We start from the raw sequence: 15,308 nt of genomic DNA, 5'->3' as shown, positions 1-15,308 counted from the left end.
TATTTTGTGTTTCATGATGCTCCACATGTTTTCAGTCGGTGAAAGGTCTGGACTGCAAGGCATTGCCAGATCGGGAGCACAAGTTGCTTTTGAACTGAAAGCTGATAACAAGTCAAATGGGCCCTCTCCTCTTCAGTCTGGAGGATGAAGAGTCCGTGATTTATATGAAACAGAAATAATTGATTACTTATAGGAAACATTTTCACTGAACAGGCATTGAACAAATGTTGAACAGAATGTGAAAATCTTTTTGGAAATATGCTCAACTTTGAAAAATAATTATTTATAGAGATTGACGTTAAACAGAAAGTAAAGGCAACTTTTAAATATGTTTCATCAACTCTTGAATCTGAATCTCACTTCTCAAGCTAAATTGATTTATGACATACGGATGCATTAATTGTTTGTGGTTTCATGTCAGCTTATTTATGGATGCTGATACACAAAGTTATTCAATAACTTTACTGCATCACTGTACCTGCTTGTAAAAAAGCCCTCAGAAGACACTGGTGCCTCCTGAACCTCCCACAATGTGAGAGTGGATGGATATTGTAAATTACATTTATGCTATGGAAATTATTATGTTTTCTCTCCTTCTTAAGAAATATGTGTTCATTGAATTCTAAGACAACGGGGTCACACATGTAAAGCCTATATGACCAGATTTCAGTGAAGTATGTTAGTGATGGCGTGTTTTCTTACTTTTTTTTTTTTTTACACTACCTTCATTGACTGACAAACTGTCCTTTTAAATGTGCACTTTATCTCCCCCAAATTGTACTGAGTTCCTATATTTTGTACAGATCTGAGGATGTCAGAAAATATGACGTTGTACTTGTCTTTATATGTGTTCAGTGAGATGAACTATTGTTTTGAAATAAAGAAAAACAACTGGAGGCATGTTCTGGCTAAGCAGGTTTTATATACTGTTGCCAGCAAGCTTGAGCGGAACTAAAACAGAGCCACCGTTCGAAATGCTGAATGTAAGTAGATAAATAAAAAGCAAACTGTGTGTCTGTTCTGCTGTGCGGCATCAATTACTCAATAAAGAACTTCAAAAAGCGCAGAGGAAAACATGTTTTGTTACATGTATTTGGCAATAGTTGATTAAAAGATATTGAAAGAGTGAAAACTGTGTTACCAAACTGTGGAGCGAACATAATAAACACATTGTCTTTGAGTCTCTGTTTAGGACTTGATGGGCAGGTTATAAACACCAACTCCATGATGCAGCAGAGTAGGTATTTAAGCTGACTCTGACTCTATTTCTGTAAAGTCTTACAATGAATCCTATTTGAAAATATTATTTTTTATGCTAATTGTTTTAATCATTAATTTTGTGCTGAATGGTTGATAACATATTCTCTTGTAATGTGAAAAAGTCAGTATGCATACCCATTTTTTTCACTCTGTTCTTTTTCTCAAACAAAAAAAAACTTAAAATCTTCTTTTTTTTCAGTATAAATTATAATTATCAAAATCCCGACTAATTAATATCTTGGATGTCGTAATACTCTCAGTCACTGTCCTCATCTGCATTATTGTAGTAATGTTTGTCAACAGACAGGCGCTACCGATCAGTAGGTCACCTGTGATGCTACATTATATCCTATTACTATTGGTCATAATAATGCTGCATTTGAAGGCCACTGTGAATTTAATCAACCAAACTCTGAAATTGGGAAATTACTAATGATATAAAGAAGAAGAGGAAAGTGAATTTTCCTTTTTAGCTCGCCTGTCATCTGCATTTAAGTAACAACAAAGTTTTTGACGAGCTTTTAGGAAAAAATAGCTAAGCAAACTACGAGGGAGCAATGTTTTTTCCTAATTTAACCCATGTACAGAAAATGACCTCAAAATGAACACGTTGCGTTTTTACAGTGTCATTGAATGCAGCATTAAGGGGTCGGGTGATTTCTCAGGTGGTTGGCTCTAAAGGACGAAGGTAAGACAAGTATACAGAGCAAAGACATCAATACAGGTAAGTTTACACAAAACGGACATTCACAATAAATGCTTCTACCTGTTCATAAAGCCACCAATTTCAAGCCTGTCATTTCTGCTGTACACGTATACAACTCTTTTTTAATTTTACAGGTAATGCTCAAAGTGAAAGTAACTGCTGTTTTTGTCGCCATTTTAATATCATCTAAAATCTTGAATATCTATTCGATTTGACATTTTTCTATTTATTTTTCTACATATTTCTATTCTATTTAATAGTGTGAAAGGCTGTGGCTTAAAGTACTTCTTAAAGAATGGTGTGCATAATAATAGGCAGAACCTCGGGTTATCGGCGGGTTATCAGAGTCGTCCAATAACCGGAAAGTTGGCAGGTCCGATTCTCACTCTCACCACTCAATAACATTGGGGGTGTCTGTCCACCTCCTTGTCACGATCGAGGTGCCCTTGAGCAAGGCACCGTTCTCCCATGCTCCCCGGGCGCTGCGAATGGTTGCCCACCGCTCCAGGTTTATGGCGTGATCTTTGTGCCACCAGGTTGAGCGCGCAGTGACACTGATTTGAGGGCACAGATCTATCGCAAGCCTAAGCTGCCAACAATAATTTTAAGCGTGTGCGTATGAATCTCACACACGCTCGCTCATAGGTGCTCGGACACGCGCTCAACTCTGACAAACTGCTCGCTCGCGGCTCTGTCTCTGCGCTCGCAACTCTGTTAGCAGGGCCGTATTAAGTCAATGTGGTGCCCCTGGGCACTAAACCTCAAGTGCCCCTAGGCTACATTTTCAAACGTATTCATTCAAAATCAGTAACAATTAAAGCAGCATCCATCTATATACAGTATGTAGGATTATTCAAATATCTCCATTTAAAACCAATCAATTAAATTCACTATCAATCCAAACAGCATCCATATATTGAAATGTACAGATTCAAAATGTGTATCAATTCGAAGAGCATTTGTCTATACTGAAATATATTATCAATTCAAAGAGCATCCACCTATGCAGCACTAACAACACTATTATCCAGGGGGACGTCATTGCCACAGCCGTCCCAGAGCACCATAAGTTGTCTCCCCGGAATGCCAAACCACGCACACTTAAAAACTTAATCAGGGTGCTTGCTCTTTTTCCAAATCAAAATTCCAGACTTTTTTTCCCCAAAACCTCAACTTTATGTACTTGTAACTTGTGTGCCTACTTCATTGATTGAGATTGTACCAACTGTGTTTATTAGAAATGTTCATTTTTATAGGCTAGTATTCAATGAACAAATGCATTATTCACAGTAAATTATGCTTTTACTGATGAAAACGTTTCAAAACATGAAAATCACAAGTGCATGAATTTCACATCAAACAAGGGTCACAAAAACTATCTATAAAAAAATTAATGGATGGATGAATGTATGTAGAATTCAGTCTCTTCACTCACATCTCATCCCATTAGGCTAATACAGTACGTGAGCAGTTAGTCAAATTATAGTTTTATAGCCTACCTTCCTATTTCTCATTTCACAATGCCTTTGAGCATACTGTAACATTGTACCATACATTTATTTTCCATACTTTATTAAGACTTTCACACAAAATTCAAGACTTTTCAAGGTCTGGAAAACAGTGCTTCAAAATTCCATACTTATTAATGTCAGGGTGAGGGTGTGGAAGGTTGGACACGGATGCGGACTTAGAAGGTAAAGGAGATTTATTTAACAGCAAAAACAAAGTACCAACGTAAAACACGGCTAAGCCGGAAAAAAAACATTGTTGTGAACGAAAACAAGACAAGGAACTTAACACGGCATGGGTAAATAAATAAATACTTAACTTGCAAAACAGGGAACGTGGAACATGGGGAAACAAGGCAGGCAGGGTCAGGTATCATAGATAAGGGTAACAGAGGCAAAGATCCGACAAAACTGACAGGGGAGGCAGGAAACTAAATAGAGGGCTGGGAGTGATTGGAGAGTGAGTGCAGCTGGAGACAATGGACAGGTGAGGGGAATAAACTAATTACCTGGGTGAGGGAAGTGAAGGGAAAACTAAACATGGACTGAAAACAAACATAACCTAAACATGAAAACCAAAAATGAGAGTCTCTGGGCGTGACAATTAAGACTTTCAAGACTTGCGCAAGCACCCTGTTAATCACGGCCACAATGCGTCGCAACACCTCTCTCCAATTCTACATCCTCTTTTTGTTGTCTGAAAACAACATCAACCGTACCGCATTCCGTGACCTCCTGAGAAGTGCGAGCAGAGCAGACACTCGCGGTGGCTTGCTGCGCTCTTCTCATGGGCTGTGACTCTGTCCGGGTGTTTCCAGTCACTGTAAAATGCTGCCCGGCCAGACACTGCCCGGCCAGACACTGCCCGGCCAGACACGCAAAAAAAATACAACATGCCGGTTGAAGGGGAATAGATTAGCCAATCTCTAGACACTGAGTGTTTGTTCGGCAGCTGGCATTGGAAGAGATCATTTGTAAGAAACCTGGTTTTCTTACCGTCGTGCCGTGCTGATGCTGCATATTTAGCCGCCCGGTTGTGGTAGATGGTGGGACCGTTAGCAATATAGCCAGCTGGTTGTCAGCAGTTGTCGATGTTTTTATAAAGAAACGATCTAACACTGGAACATTTTTAATTGCCGCTAAACGCCTGGAGTCTTTCTCTTTTTTTATTTTTCTCTTGCACAACCACTTAATTGATGTCTATCCATTTATTTTTTATTTTTACCGCGTTTTTTTTTAAACATGATGCATTTCACCATAGGTGGACTGGCTCAACTGACAGGTTGAGGGAGGGGGGTTAATGTTCAGATTAGGCCACTATTGCTCAGAATTATGATATATCGTTGCTGTTCTTATCACATTAGTTTTAATAATGAATTTTATATGAATATTTATGTCAAGTGTCAAGTGTAACCATTTTAAGTACAAACATTCATGAAAAAACTATTTTTAAAGTTTGTCGTGTGGTGCCCCCCCACTGGCTGTGAATGGTTGGTGCCCCTGGGCACTGTGCCGCAGGCCCATATAGTTAATCCGGCCTTGTCTGTTAGTTGTATGTAAATGAACCACACCACCAGCCAATCACTGCAGAGTCTGCAGTGCAGACTCAATTGAACTTCTACCATCACCCTAAAGGAATTAAACTAAATGTTATGTTTTTTTTGTCAAACCAGTAACCATTACAGATTAAACCAATAACACAATTGATCAGTTTAAAGTTTAAAAGTTTAAAAAACCCACTGTGGGTCAGCTGCTATAGTTCATAACTTACTAGGTAAAAACAACCACTTCATTACTTCAAACATTTAATTTCCTAAGCTGGTGTAGTTTTATTTTTCTACCGTTTTAGATTTTGATCAAATCAAAATCAAATCAAATTTAATTGTAGCACATTTCATGTACAAAACAATTCAAAGTGCTTTACATAAAATAAAAGCATTGCAGCAGGGAGTGGAAGAAGCATTAAAAATACATAAAATAATATAAAGAGAAACAAATAAAAAAGTTGATGTTAGGTTTCTTTCTCTAAAATATTTGTGACACCCTACAACAGTAATCAGTAGGCTAACTAGCTAGCACCCAACTACACCAGTTTTAACATGATTATTACAATTCTTCCTCTTTATTTTTTTAGTATTTATCACACAAATACCAGTCTGTGAAAACTACCAGTCTGTGATTGGCTGGTGGCGTGGCTCATTTACATACAACTAACAGAGTTGCGAGCGAGCAGAGAGATAGAGCCGAGCACTAGCAGAGTGAGCCGTTCGAGCGAGCAGTTTGTCAGAGTTGAGCGCGTGTCCGAGCACCTAAGTGTGTGAGATTCATACGCACACGCTTAAAATTATTGTTCCTTCAGATAGATCTGTGCCCTCAAATCAGTGTCACTGCGCGCTCAACCTGGTGGCACAAAGATCACGCCATACAGGTTGGCATCTGTCTCCATGAGTGTATGACCCTGTGCATGTGTGTGTCAACGGGTGCCAACCTGGATGGGTTAAAGGGATAGGACAAATTTCGTGTGTATGGAGGACAAATAAATCTGATCTTAATATGGGCCAGATAAGATTAAACTAGTGTTGTAACATGCTTTTTAAACAGATGCAACATGAAATAGTTAAGTGTGATGTGACCATTGGACAATCGAGTATTTTTTATGAATTGATAACTTTTTAAATTAGCACAGTTGGGGACTTAGACATCTGTCAGTCTAGAAGCAAACATCTGGATTTATAGATATATATATACTGTATATAGGCAAGGCAATTTTATTTGTTGAGCACAATTCGTACACAAGAAAATTCAAAGTGCTTTACAGCTACAGTATATAGGATATATAAATATATATATATATTTAAAGCTATTTGAGCCAGCATTAACACACAAAAACACAAATGTTCTCCTTTATTTGTTATGACACATCTGCAACTCCAGTGCTCATTAACTTCCTGCTTCCCTGACCACAGCTTTGTCCAAAGAAGACAAATGATGGGAACTAAGAAGCCGCTGAGGAGGTTTATTGCTTTTCTTCTCATCTGTCAAATTGCATCTCCAGGTATTATCACAATTCACTGAGTTTCTTTCCTTTTACTCTTCATACAATATTCATGCTGAACTCCACTGTTGCAGTGTTTTCTAATTAAACATTTGGTACAGAGGAGTAAAAGAGCCTGGTATTACAGAAACATGTGAAATGAGTATGAGTCCTGGATACCATATGACCGAGTGGAGTGGTGTAACATGTTAGTATTCTGTTGGGGTGAAAGTTACAAACTTCTCCTCCATTCACCGAAGTTTGTAAAGAAGTCGTGATCTGGTAACGTGTCTGACAGACCCAGCCCTCCTGTTTACCAGGGAGACAAGTGGTGATGACATAATGACACTCCCACACATGCACAAATCTGCGGTTTTGCACACACGGTGTACATATCTCGGACTTTAACTTGTGCACATACATATATTTACTTTACTTTACTTTATTTTGTACTCTATTTTATTCTATATGTATATATTTTTAATCTTATTTTGTATTTTAATCTTGCTTATATATCTTATATATTTTATTTGATATTCTACTATTCTAATTTAGGAATATTTAATTTTACTTTAACTTTCTGTTAATGTTACTTTGCTACCTAGTTTATATTTTATAGTTTATATTTTGTGGACGGCGGTCAAAGGTCATTTCACTGCATGTTGTACCGTGTATAACTATGCATGTGACAAATAAAACTTTGAATTTTTGAATCTTTGAATCACCACTTACTTATGTCACTGTTACTGAAAGATAACTTTAAATGTGAATCTCTTGCTGAGGGCTTTTATCAATGTCTGATCCCGATTTCTTTTCTGGGCTCTATCACTCTATTTTGCTATCCTGCAGGTAGAGAATGTACCTCTTTTCTTTTGGGAATCAAGTTGTAATAGTCGTGTAGCTAACTAATACCCCTATTAAAGGCCTAAATAACCACGATGGCTTGATCGCTATAAGAAAATGGGAACAAACATTACCAACAAATCTGGTAATTTACTTTATGTTGGCATTGTAAATTTAACACATTACATGCCACCACCACATAATGTGTTGTTAAAGGGGTCATGGTACTTTGTTTTTCAAATGATTTGTTTGCAGTGATCAGCACCTCAATACAATTTCTGGTGTGCTATGCTATATATACTTTGCCACCTACTAGTCACACTCGCGCCCCCCATATGGTAACAGTACCTACCCTTCAGTAGCAGCCTCTCCCAGCAGGATAGTAGTCGGCCCCGCAAATACTGCTTCGGAAGGGGTCAGAGTCCATGACAAAGAGTCTAAACAGTTCAAATGGCCTCATTAAATTCCAATCTGATGGCATCTGTGGGAAGCCCAATCCACAAAGACCTCACCTGACAATGCACTGCACACCCTGAGATGTTTCTGTCCACACCCAGACTAGTTAGAGCTCCTTTGGTAGCTTAAAGCATAGTACTCATAGTACTATTCGGTGGATGGTCATAAGATTATGGCAGATTGGTGCATATTTTAAATCTTCTTAATACATAACTACAAATCAATAGTTATTGTTAAGATTTCTATATCAAACCATCAGAATTTAAAAACAATAATGCCTAATTCAATGTTTGTCCTACAGCACCACACTCCCTGACCTATATCCTCACTGGCACATCAGGAATCTCAGACTTTCCAGAGTTTTTTGCTTCTGTAGTATTTGATGATGTCGAATCGGGTAGCTGCAACAGCAACAAACCAGGTCTTAACCCCAGTACAAGTTGGATAAGAAAACTCTTAGAAGAAGAACCTTCACATCAGGAGTGGTTGTTTAACGAGTGTCTTCGCCACTGGGAAAGCTTCAGAGCAAACATTGAAAGTTTGAAGCAGCGCTTTAACCAGTCTGAGGGTAAGTTGGTTTATCTTTAAAACCATTAAACATTAATTGGAGTTGTCAGTAAACAAAAGTTCAGTCTTCACTCTGATTTCAGGCATCATTTTAAATGTATTACTTCTTCCTCGAAAAGTTCCTTTAGTGTTGTTTCAACATAAGCTGTCAGGTTGAAGGAGATCCACTTTCTACTTCTGTCTTTCAGGTGTCCACATTTTTCAGAGGATGAATGGATGTCATTGGGATGAAGAAACTGGAGACTTCAGCGGTTTTAGTCAATTTGGCTACGATGGCGAAGACTTAATAAGATTTGATTTGAAAACTGAGACGTGGATTACTCCAAAACGTCAGGCTGTCCTAACCAAACACGACTGGGAAAGAGATGGACATAGAAGTTTGTTGTGGAAGATTGCACTTACAGAAGAATGCAGGGATTTACTAAAGATGTATTTGAAATACGCAAACGATGCTCTGCAGAAAACAGGTAGAACCACAGGGCCTTCATTAGTTTAAGAAACATGAAAATGTTTTTTAAAGAAGTAAAGTGAAGTATACCGCAGCTTATTACATGAGGTGCAGTACACTGTTTGTTGGCATTAAAGTTTTCTTTTGCTTGACGTTTGTGTGTGGTTAGAAACAAAGGCAGGGAGAATAATTTTAGTAATAAACAAATGAATACTGCCACGTCTGTCAAGGCCAAAAAAAACCAAAAGTAAACTAGTCGAAGAAAACACAAAAGCATGTTTTAGTGTTCTGTAAATCTGTAAAACTCTCACTGAATGCAATAGCTTGTATTTTAGCTGCTCTGAGTTCCAACTTAGTGGAAAGGTAGGTACTAAATTGAACTACAGTTTTGAGGTTCTCATGCTTCCCTTGAGTATTCCCATTTTATGCTACGTTTTTCCACACTTCCGCTGTACTACATCTCAGAGGGTAATACTGTACTTTCCAACTAGCCTACCCCTGAAGGTTTAAAATAGTTTTAAGCAATTAATTATATTGCCCTGTTATAAAACAGCCCTACAGCCGGCTCATGAGTAATTATCAAAAAAGCTTTTAATTTTGTTTAATTCAATAAATGTTAAATTAAGTCAGTATTATATAAAGAAGCAGAGAAAAGTATTTTTAATTGTTTTTAAGAGTACTGTGGAGTGTTTTGTTTATTTATTTATTTTGATAATCTATTTTATGCCCATTTCTTCCAAAGAGCACCTCAAACAACAAACCCATCTGAATTCATGAAGTTTTTCTAAGTTGATTTTTTAGTAAGATATATTACCTTGTGATGAATGAACCATTCTTCCTTCTGTCTCTCCAGTTTTTCCATCAGTGTCTCTCCTCCAGAAGACTCCCTCCTCTCCAGTCAGCTGCCATGCTACAGGTTTCTACCCAAACAGAGCCTTGATGTTCTGGAGGAGAGATGGAGAGGAGATTCATGAGGGTGTGGACCATGGAGAGATCCTCCCAAATGATGATGGGACCTTTCAGATGACTGTTGACCTGCAGCTTCATTCATTGACACCTGAAGACTGGACGAGGTTTGACTGTGTGTTTCAGTTCTCCAGTTTCGAGGGCAACATCACTTCCAGATTGGACAAAGCCATAGTCAGGACTAACTCCGGTAAGATGTGATATCAGAAGAGATGTTTTCTGTTTATTTAATATCTTATTGGACAGCTCCGATAACTTAGGGAATTCTTACGAAATTTGGTGGAGAGTCAGTTTATTGGACAAAGATCGACTGTTTTCATTTAATTGTTGACTGAATGGCACCATGTCAAAGCCAGTTAAAACAAACACCATTTTTTCTGTTTCTATAATCATTAAAAGATAATTTACAACTTAGATTATTAGTCCCAGGTTTTTTTTCCCCAACATTTTGTCCAAATTCAAGGCGTCCTCCAGGGTTCGGTATTTGGTCCTATCCTCTTCATACTTTATCTGCTCCCCCTTGGCAACATCATTTGCCACCATGGTCTCCATTTCCACTGTTATGCCGATGACGTCCAGCTTTACATCTCCACCAACTCAATCACCCCCGCCACTCACTCCTCTCTCTCCAACTGCCTCGGCGACATCAAATCCTGGATGCAGACCAATTTCCTCAAACTCAACTGTGACAAATCCGACCTGATCATTATCGGCCCCAAATCCCTCACCAAAACCACACAGTTTCCGCCTCACCATCGACAACTCCACCCTGTTTCCACCCCCCACAGTCGCAACCTTGGAGTCATCTTTGACAGTAACAAAATGTTTAAATAAACTACAGTACATCCCAAACTGAGCTGCACGTCTGCTCACCCGCAACCGCGATCACATCACTCCTGTCATCCAGAACCTCCACTGGCTCCCAGTTCCACAGCATATTCAGTTCAAAATCCTCCTCCTCACACACAAAGCCCTCCATAATCAGGCCCCGCCCTACCTCACTGACTTGCTCCATCGCCACAATCCATCCCGCAGCCTCCGTTTCATCTGATGCTAACCTCCTTACTCCACCATTCAGAACCTAGCACTGAACCTGGGGCAACAGAGCCTTCTCTGCAGCTGCCCCCTCCCTCTGGAACTCTCTCCCCAAACACATCCGTGACCCTAATGACTTATCCACCTTCAAATCTCTGGCAAAAACACACCTTTTTAAAATAGCTTTTAATGTTTAACCTCAGTCTAATGTGTTTTTAGTGTACTATTTTATATTGTTTTGCTGATTTTATGTTGTTTTTATGTAAAGTGTCTTTGAGTATTTAGAAAAGCACGTTGAAATAAAATGTATTATTGTTATTATTAAATTCCTACAAGTCTATCCAATATGTAAATGTCTGGATGTGCCAAGAAAGTTTCAAAACCTGAGAGCTATTTTCAGACTTTCAGTCTGTTCACTATACCTTTGCACTCATCACTATGCAGAATTGCAAGAGAGCTTGAAAGGAATAAAACAGCCTGGACAGTTCCCCAGTCAGCCAACAGCTACTACACAGTGACAGAAAACCAGTTATAGTCATATTAACCATCACAAAAGCAGAATTGTTCTATAGGAAGAGGCCAGGAATCAAAGGGAGTGCATGTAAACTCTATACACATAGACTCGAGCCAACAGATGTAAGCTTGTACGTTCTTACAGTGAGGTGTCAGTGATTACCACCTTTTAAATGGTCATGGATCAGTATTCCTGAGTCTCTTAGAAAACTGTTTGTTGCATGCATGAATTTAATTTTAATGAAGCACAACTCTCTGGCATCAAAAAACAAATTCTAATAGTTTTAACAAAAACACAAATAGGATTCTTTATTCATAATCATTGCATAATGAAATGTTTAAAAGATAGATGTATTACTTAAGAGCAATTAATGCAGTTACACTATGACTGTTGCACTCTCATACCACAATTATGACAATAAACTTAATAAAATAGCCAATGGCTTGTACACTGCCACTAAAAAACAATTTGGTCACATACCAAAGGATGCACAAAATATAAGTATCACCGTCTGAATTCTAAGAACAATGTCCAGAGTTGTTTCATCAACCACTACAAACACTTTCTGATCACACGGCATCTTGTGAATGGAGAATATTGACTTAAAGAGTAAATATTTTCTTATACTTCCAGGTTCTTCAAGGATACACTTTGCTGCTGTTATTGGAGCTGTTGTGACGCTCGTCTGTGTAGCTGGATTTGTCATCAAGATATGGATCAGTCGTAGTGAGTCACATGTTTTCTTTTTAGGCAAAAGCCACAGTCATGGTGGTTTATGTCATGTATGTGATGATAGTTTAGTGCACGTGTAAAATCATTGGCTCAAACTGGTTATAATAAGTATGCAAAACATAAAGAAAAGAAAATATAAAGTCAGTTTTTACCTGATCAAACAATAGTTTTAATTTCATGAATTAACAATAATCAACAAATATAATTTTTTCTCTTTTTCAGGGTAATTCTGTTTTGACCAGTAAAATTAAGTTGAACTGGACCCAGTGCAGATGTGACTGACTTCAAGACGACTGATCTTGCGAATAGAATCTGTGAAATATGGAGAAATGATTTGGAAATGATTTTGTCAAATGTTTCTATTTAATCAATAGATACTGTGGCATTTCTAGTCTTCTGATCCGTTGACTGAATAATTCCTTTAGCACTTTGTTAGCACTTAAGTTAAAGCTACAAAAATAGACAATTCAGGCCTCACTTTTTTTATTCTCGTTTTTTCTTTGGAGTCTCATAGAATTAGAAGTCTCTGCTCTTTGACTCGTGTATTGCAGTGATAACAGTATGGTAACGTAAAGCTTATGCATCATCTTGTTTTCTGCCGTATAAATGTATAAGCTGTAATGTTGCACCAAGTTAGTGTTTGAGGGTGTGTGCCATATGGTGCTGATTCTGCTTGGCTTGTGTAATCTCCACTGACAGCCACAGAACCAATTTCACCAGTGTTAGATTTTCTAGACAGAATGATTAAGATGAAGAAAATGAAAGGGAGAAATATGATGAACTTATGTAAAGAAATATAGCACTTATATAGGAAATTCTTATTATATTAAGTGTTGTTTTGCAGCATGAATATATCACAGATTGTGCTTCAGTAGCTTGGCAAAATTAGGGGATTTTCTGGATTTTGTTCACAAATTAAATTTGAAGTCTCTTTTATTAACCACTCTTACCGATACAACCCAGAACACTGATTAAACAGTCAATAAAAGCTGAAAGACAGAGGAAGAAGTATTTAACCGACCATTGAATGAAAATACCTTTTTTTAATGCAATTATTTGTTGTTAAAAATTGTCATAAACGTGGCTATACGGTACTAATCTTTTTTCTTTAAAGGTAAAACAAAGAATGAAAAGAAGGTGCAATATGAATTGTCATATGAATTTCATTATTTTTTATAATTATGTATTAAAATGACTATGACTAATGAGAGTTGATATATTCAATTCTTTATTTCAGACCCAGGGGATCCATATCACACATAAAAAACATCACATCAAACATCACAAAACATCAAAAATAGTTAAAAACAGAAGAACAATAAGAAAGAAAGAAAATAAAACACTGAGATATTGCATAGCTCACTATCTCACATACAGGCATGTTCGCCAGTGACTCCATAAACTTGATTGCAGTCTTACAGAGCTACGTCCAGGGCTAGCCAACACAGCAATCACATCGTTATGTGACTCAGATACCAATACCAATGAGTACCAATAAACCAGTATTCTAATTAAAAAACCAGGGACCCTACTGTTGGACAGTTTTGAAAATAATTTCTCATGACTGATGCGATGAAAAGCCTTAGAGGCATCTATGAAACACGTGAATATTGTCGTATCTTGTTTATTATATCTATGCAAAATAGATAGAGCACCAGCCAAGTATTTTGAAGGGCGATGATGTGATGCTTTTATATGCCAGGGAGGAGTATCCTGTGGATGATTAGGATGTCCGACTGAAAACTTCTCTGTGTTTAATAAAAATCGATTGCTTTTATTTTTGCTAGTGTGCGTCTTCTTTGTTTTAACCTTTAGTTTAATGTCTTTAAACGAAAAAAAGAGCTAAATTAAATTCATTAAATTCTTTGAAGTTTTATAAAAGGCCTCAAGCACTGATGACATAGCATGCTTATTTATTTTCCCACCTTATTTTCTCTCCTTTAAGCTACACAAAACATTAGAAAAATGTGAACATTTGCATAACTGAGTTCAGAACTTTGATATTTTATTTGAGTCGATGCTATTCCACAGATTGCAACATTAAATTAAGTGTAAAGGTGATAATGTGGCAGTAATGTAACAATCTGTAAAATCATTTGAGATGGAAATATGAATACACATTTGCAGCTAAAACTAAAATTACTCATTGTTTTTTATATAATTTTAGTCACATATCAGCTAGATTTGAAGTAATTTTTTTTAAATTCCAAATGATGTTCCACCAGTCTGTTTTCGAAGGATTAGTGCCTCAGTGTTTGTGACCTTATAGATCCTGACAACAGCAGTGATCTATCTGAGAAACTGGGTGCAGAGACCTGATTTAGACATCAAATGGTGTAATAAAGTCAACAACTGATGTGATTGACTGTGAATGAACAATAGCTAGCAAAAGATAGCTCACTGCAGCAATATAGGCTACCTGCAGCAACCCAAAAACAATAAAGATTAGCTCTGTAGGAATCACCATCTTTATACTGCTGATAAACAGTTGTATTTCATGGGCAGATAAGCATGATGTTTGATTGTTTAATGTGAGATGAATGAATCTAAAATAAAGACACCCCTTGCTTCCTCTACAACTACCTGTGCCCATAGAGCTTGAAAGTCCCGCCCCCTTTTTTGCTTTTTTTTCCTACTTCCGTCGTCCCCATGGGACCTCATGCCTGGATCTATTGACATGGGCAGGATGATTTCTTCTGTTCCCAGTCATTATATGCCTTTTTACAGTACACGCATGATGTTCTGGGGTTAAATATGGATGAGTTCATGCAAAAACATTGGCGATTTGTCGTAGGAGTGCCTGGTTAAACGTTGTAAAAAAAAGTTAGGGTAAAAAGACTACATTGCGTCGCATATGCTACGTCACTGATCATATTTCCCACCATGGACGAAGCCAGACATATCACCACCAGCATAGCAGAAGCTCTCCACGTGCCCCGACTGGTAGTGGTTCTCTCCTCGGCTCACAAGTTTTCGTTCGCCCTCGAAAAACTGAGTGAAACTGGCCAACGACAGCGCCATGATTGCTCTTCTTCTTCCACTCCTCCGCGCGCCCAAACGTGATGACGTTTATTTTCCGTGCCAAACGCTACATGCTGTAGTTCGAGAAATGCTCAGAAAAATAACTTAACAATGAAGCACTTGTGCCCGCTAAACTGTTACGCTACTGGTATGAAAAAATATTAAAAAATGTCCTACACAACATATGTGAAATGCAAGACTCAATTCCATCAAGCGCA

General features: G+C 37.8%; 1 protein-coding gene across 1 annotated transcript; it reads left to right on the top strand.

Moving 5' to 3' along the window:
- The first annotated feature begins 1,901 nt into the window (after nucleotides 1-1,901).
- LOC142367714 (major histocompatibility complex class I-related protein 1-like) lies at nucleotides 1,902-13,846 on the top strand. Its single transcript, XM_075449741.1, has 7 exons — nucleotides 1,902-1,984; nucleotides 6,441-6,529; nucleotides 8,109-8,375; nucleotides 8,563-8,841; nucleotides 9,676-9,978; nucleotides 11,971-12,063; nucleotides 12,292-13,846. Exons 2-7 carry the CDS (start codon nucleotides 6,460-6,462, stop codon nucleotides 12,294-12,296), a joined length of 1,017 nt encoding a protein of 338 aa, XP_075305856.1. The 5' UTR covers nucleotides 1,902-1,984; nucleotides 6,441-6,459; the 3' UTR covers nucleotides 12,297-13,846.
- The last annotated feature ends 1,462 nt before the right edge of the window (nucleotides 13,847-15,308 follow it).

The sequence above is a fragment of the Odontesthes bonariensis genome, chromosome 18 (assembly GCF_027942865.1).
Source record: "Odontesthes bonariensis isolate fOdoBon6 chromosome 18, fOdoBon6.hap1, whole genome shotgun sequence".
NCBI lineage: Eukaryota > Metazoa > Chordata > Actinopteri > Atheriniformes > Atherinopsidae > Odontesthes > Odontesthes bonariensis.
The sequence above is the reverse complement of the archived record's forward strand: the minus strand, read 5'-3'. Positions and strand labels throughout refer to the sequence as shown.

What these genes read in the sequence shown, in the direction of transcription:
- LOC142367714 (XM_075449741.1), top strand. Translation starts at nt 6,460, where the DNA reads ATGATGGGAACTAAGAAGCCGCTGAGGAGGTTTATTGCTTTTCTTCTC. An exon ending in CTGTCAAATTGCATCTCCAG is followed by an intron (nt 6,530 to 8,108) that starts GTATTATCACAA and finishes TTTGTCCTACAG; the next exon opens with CACCACACTCCCTGACCTAT. An exon ending in GCGCTTTAACCAGTCTGAGG is followed by an intron (nt 8,376 to 8,562) that starts GTAAGTTGGTTT and finishes TCTGTCTTTCAG; the next exon opens with GTGTCCACATTTTTCAGAGG.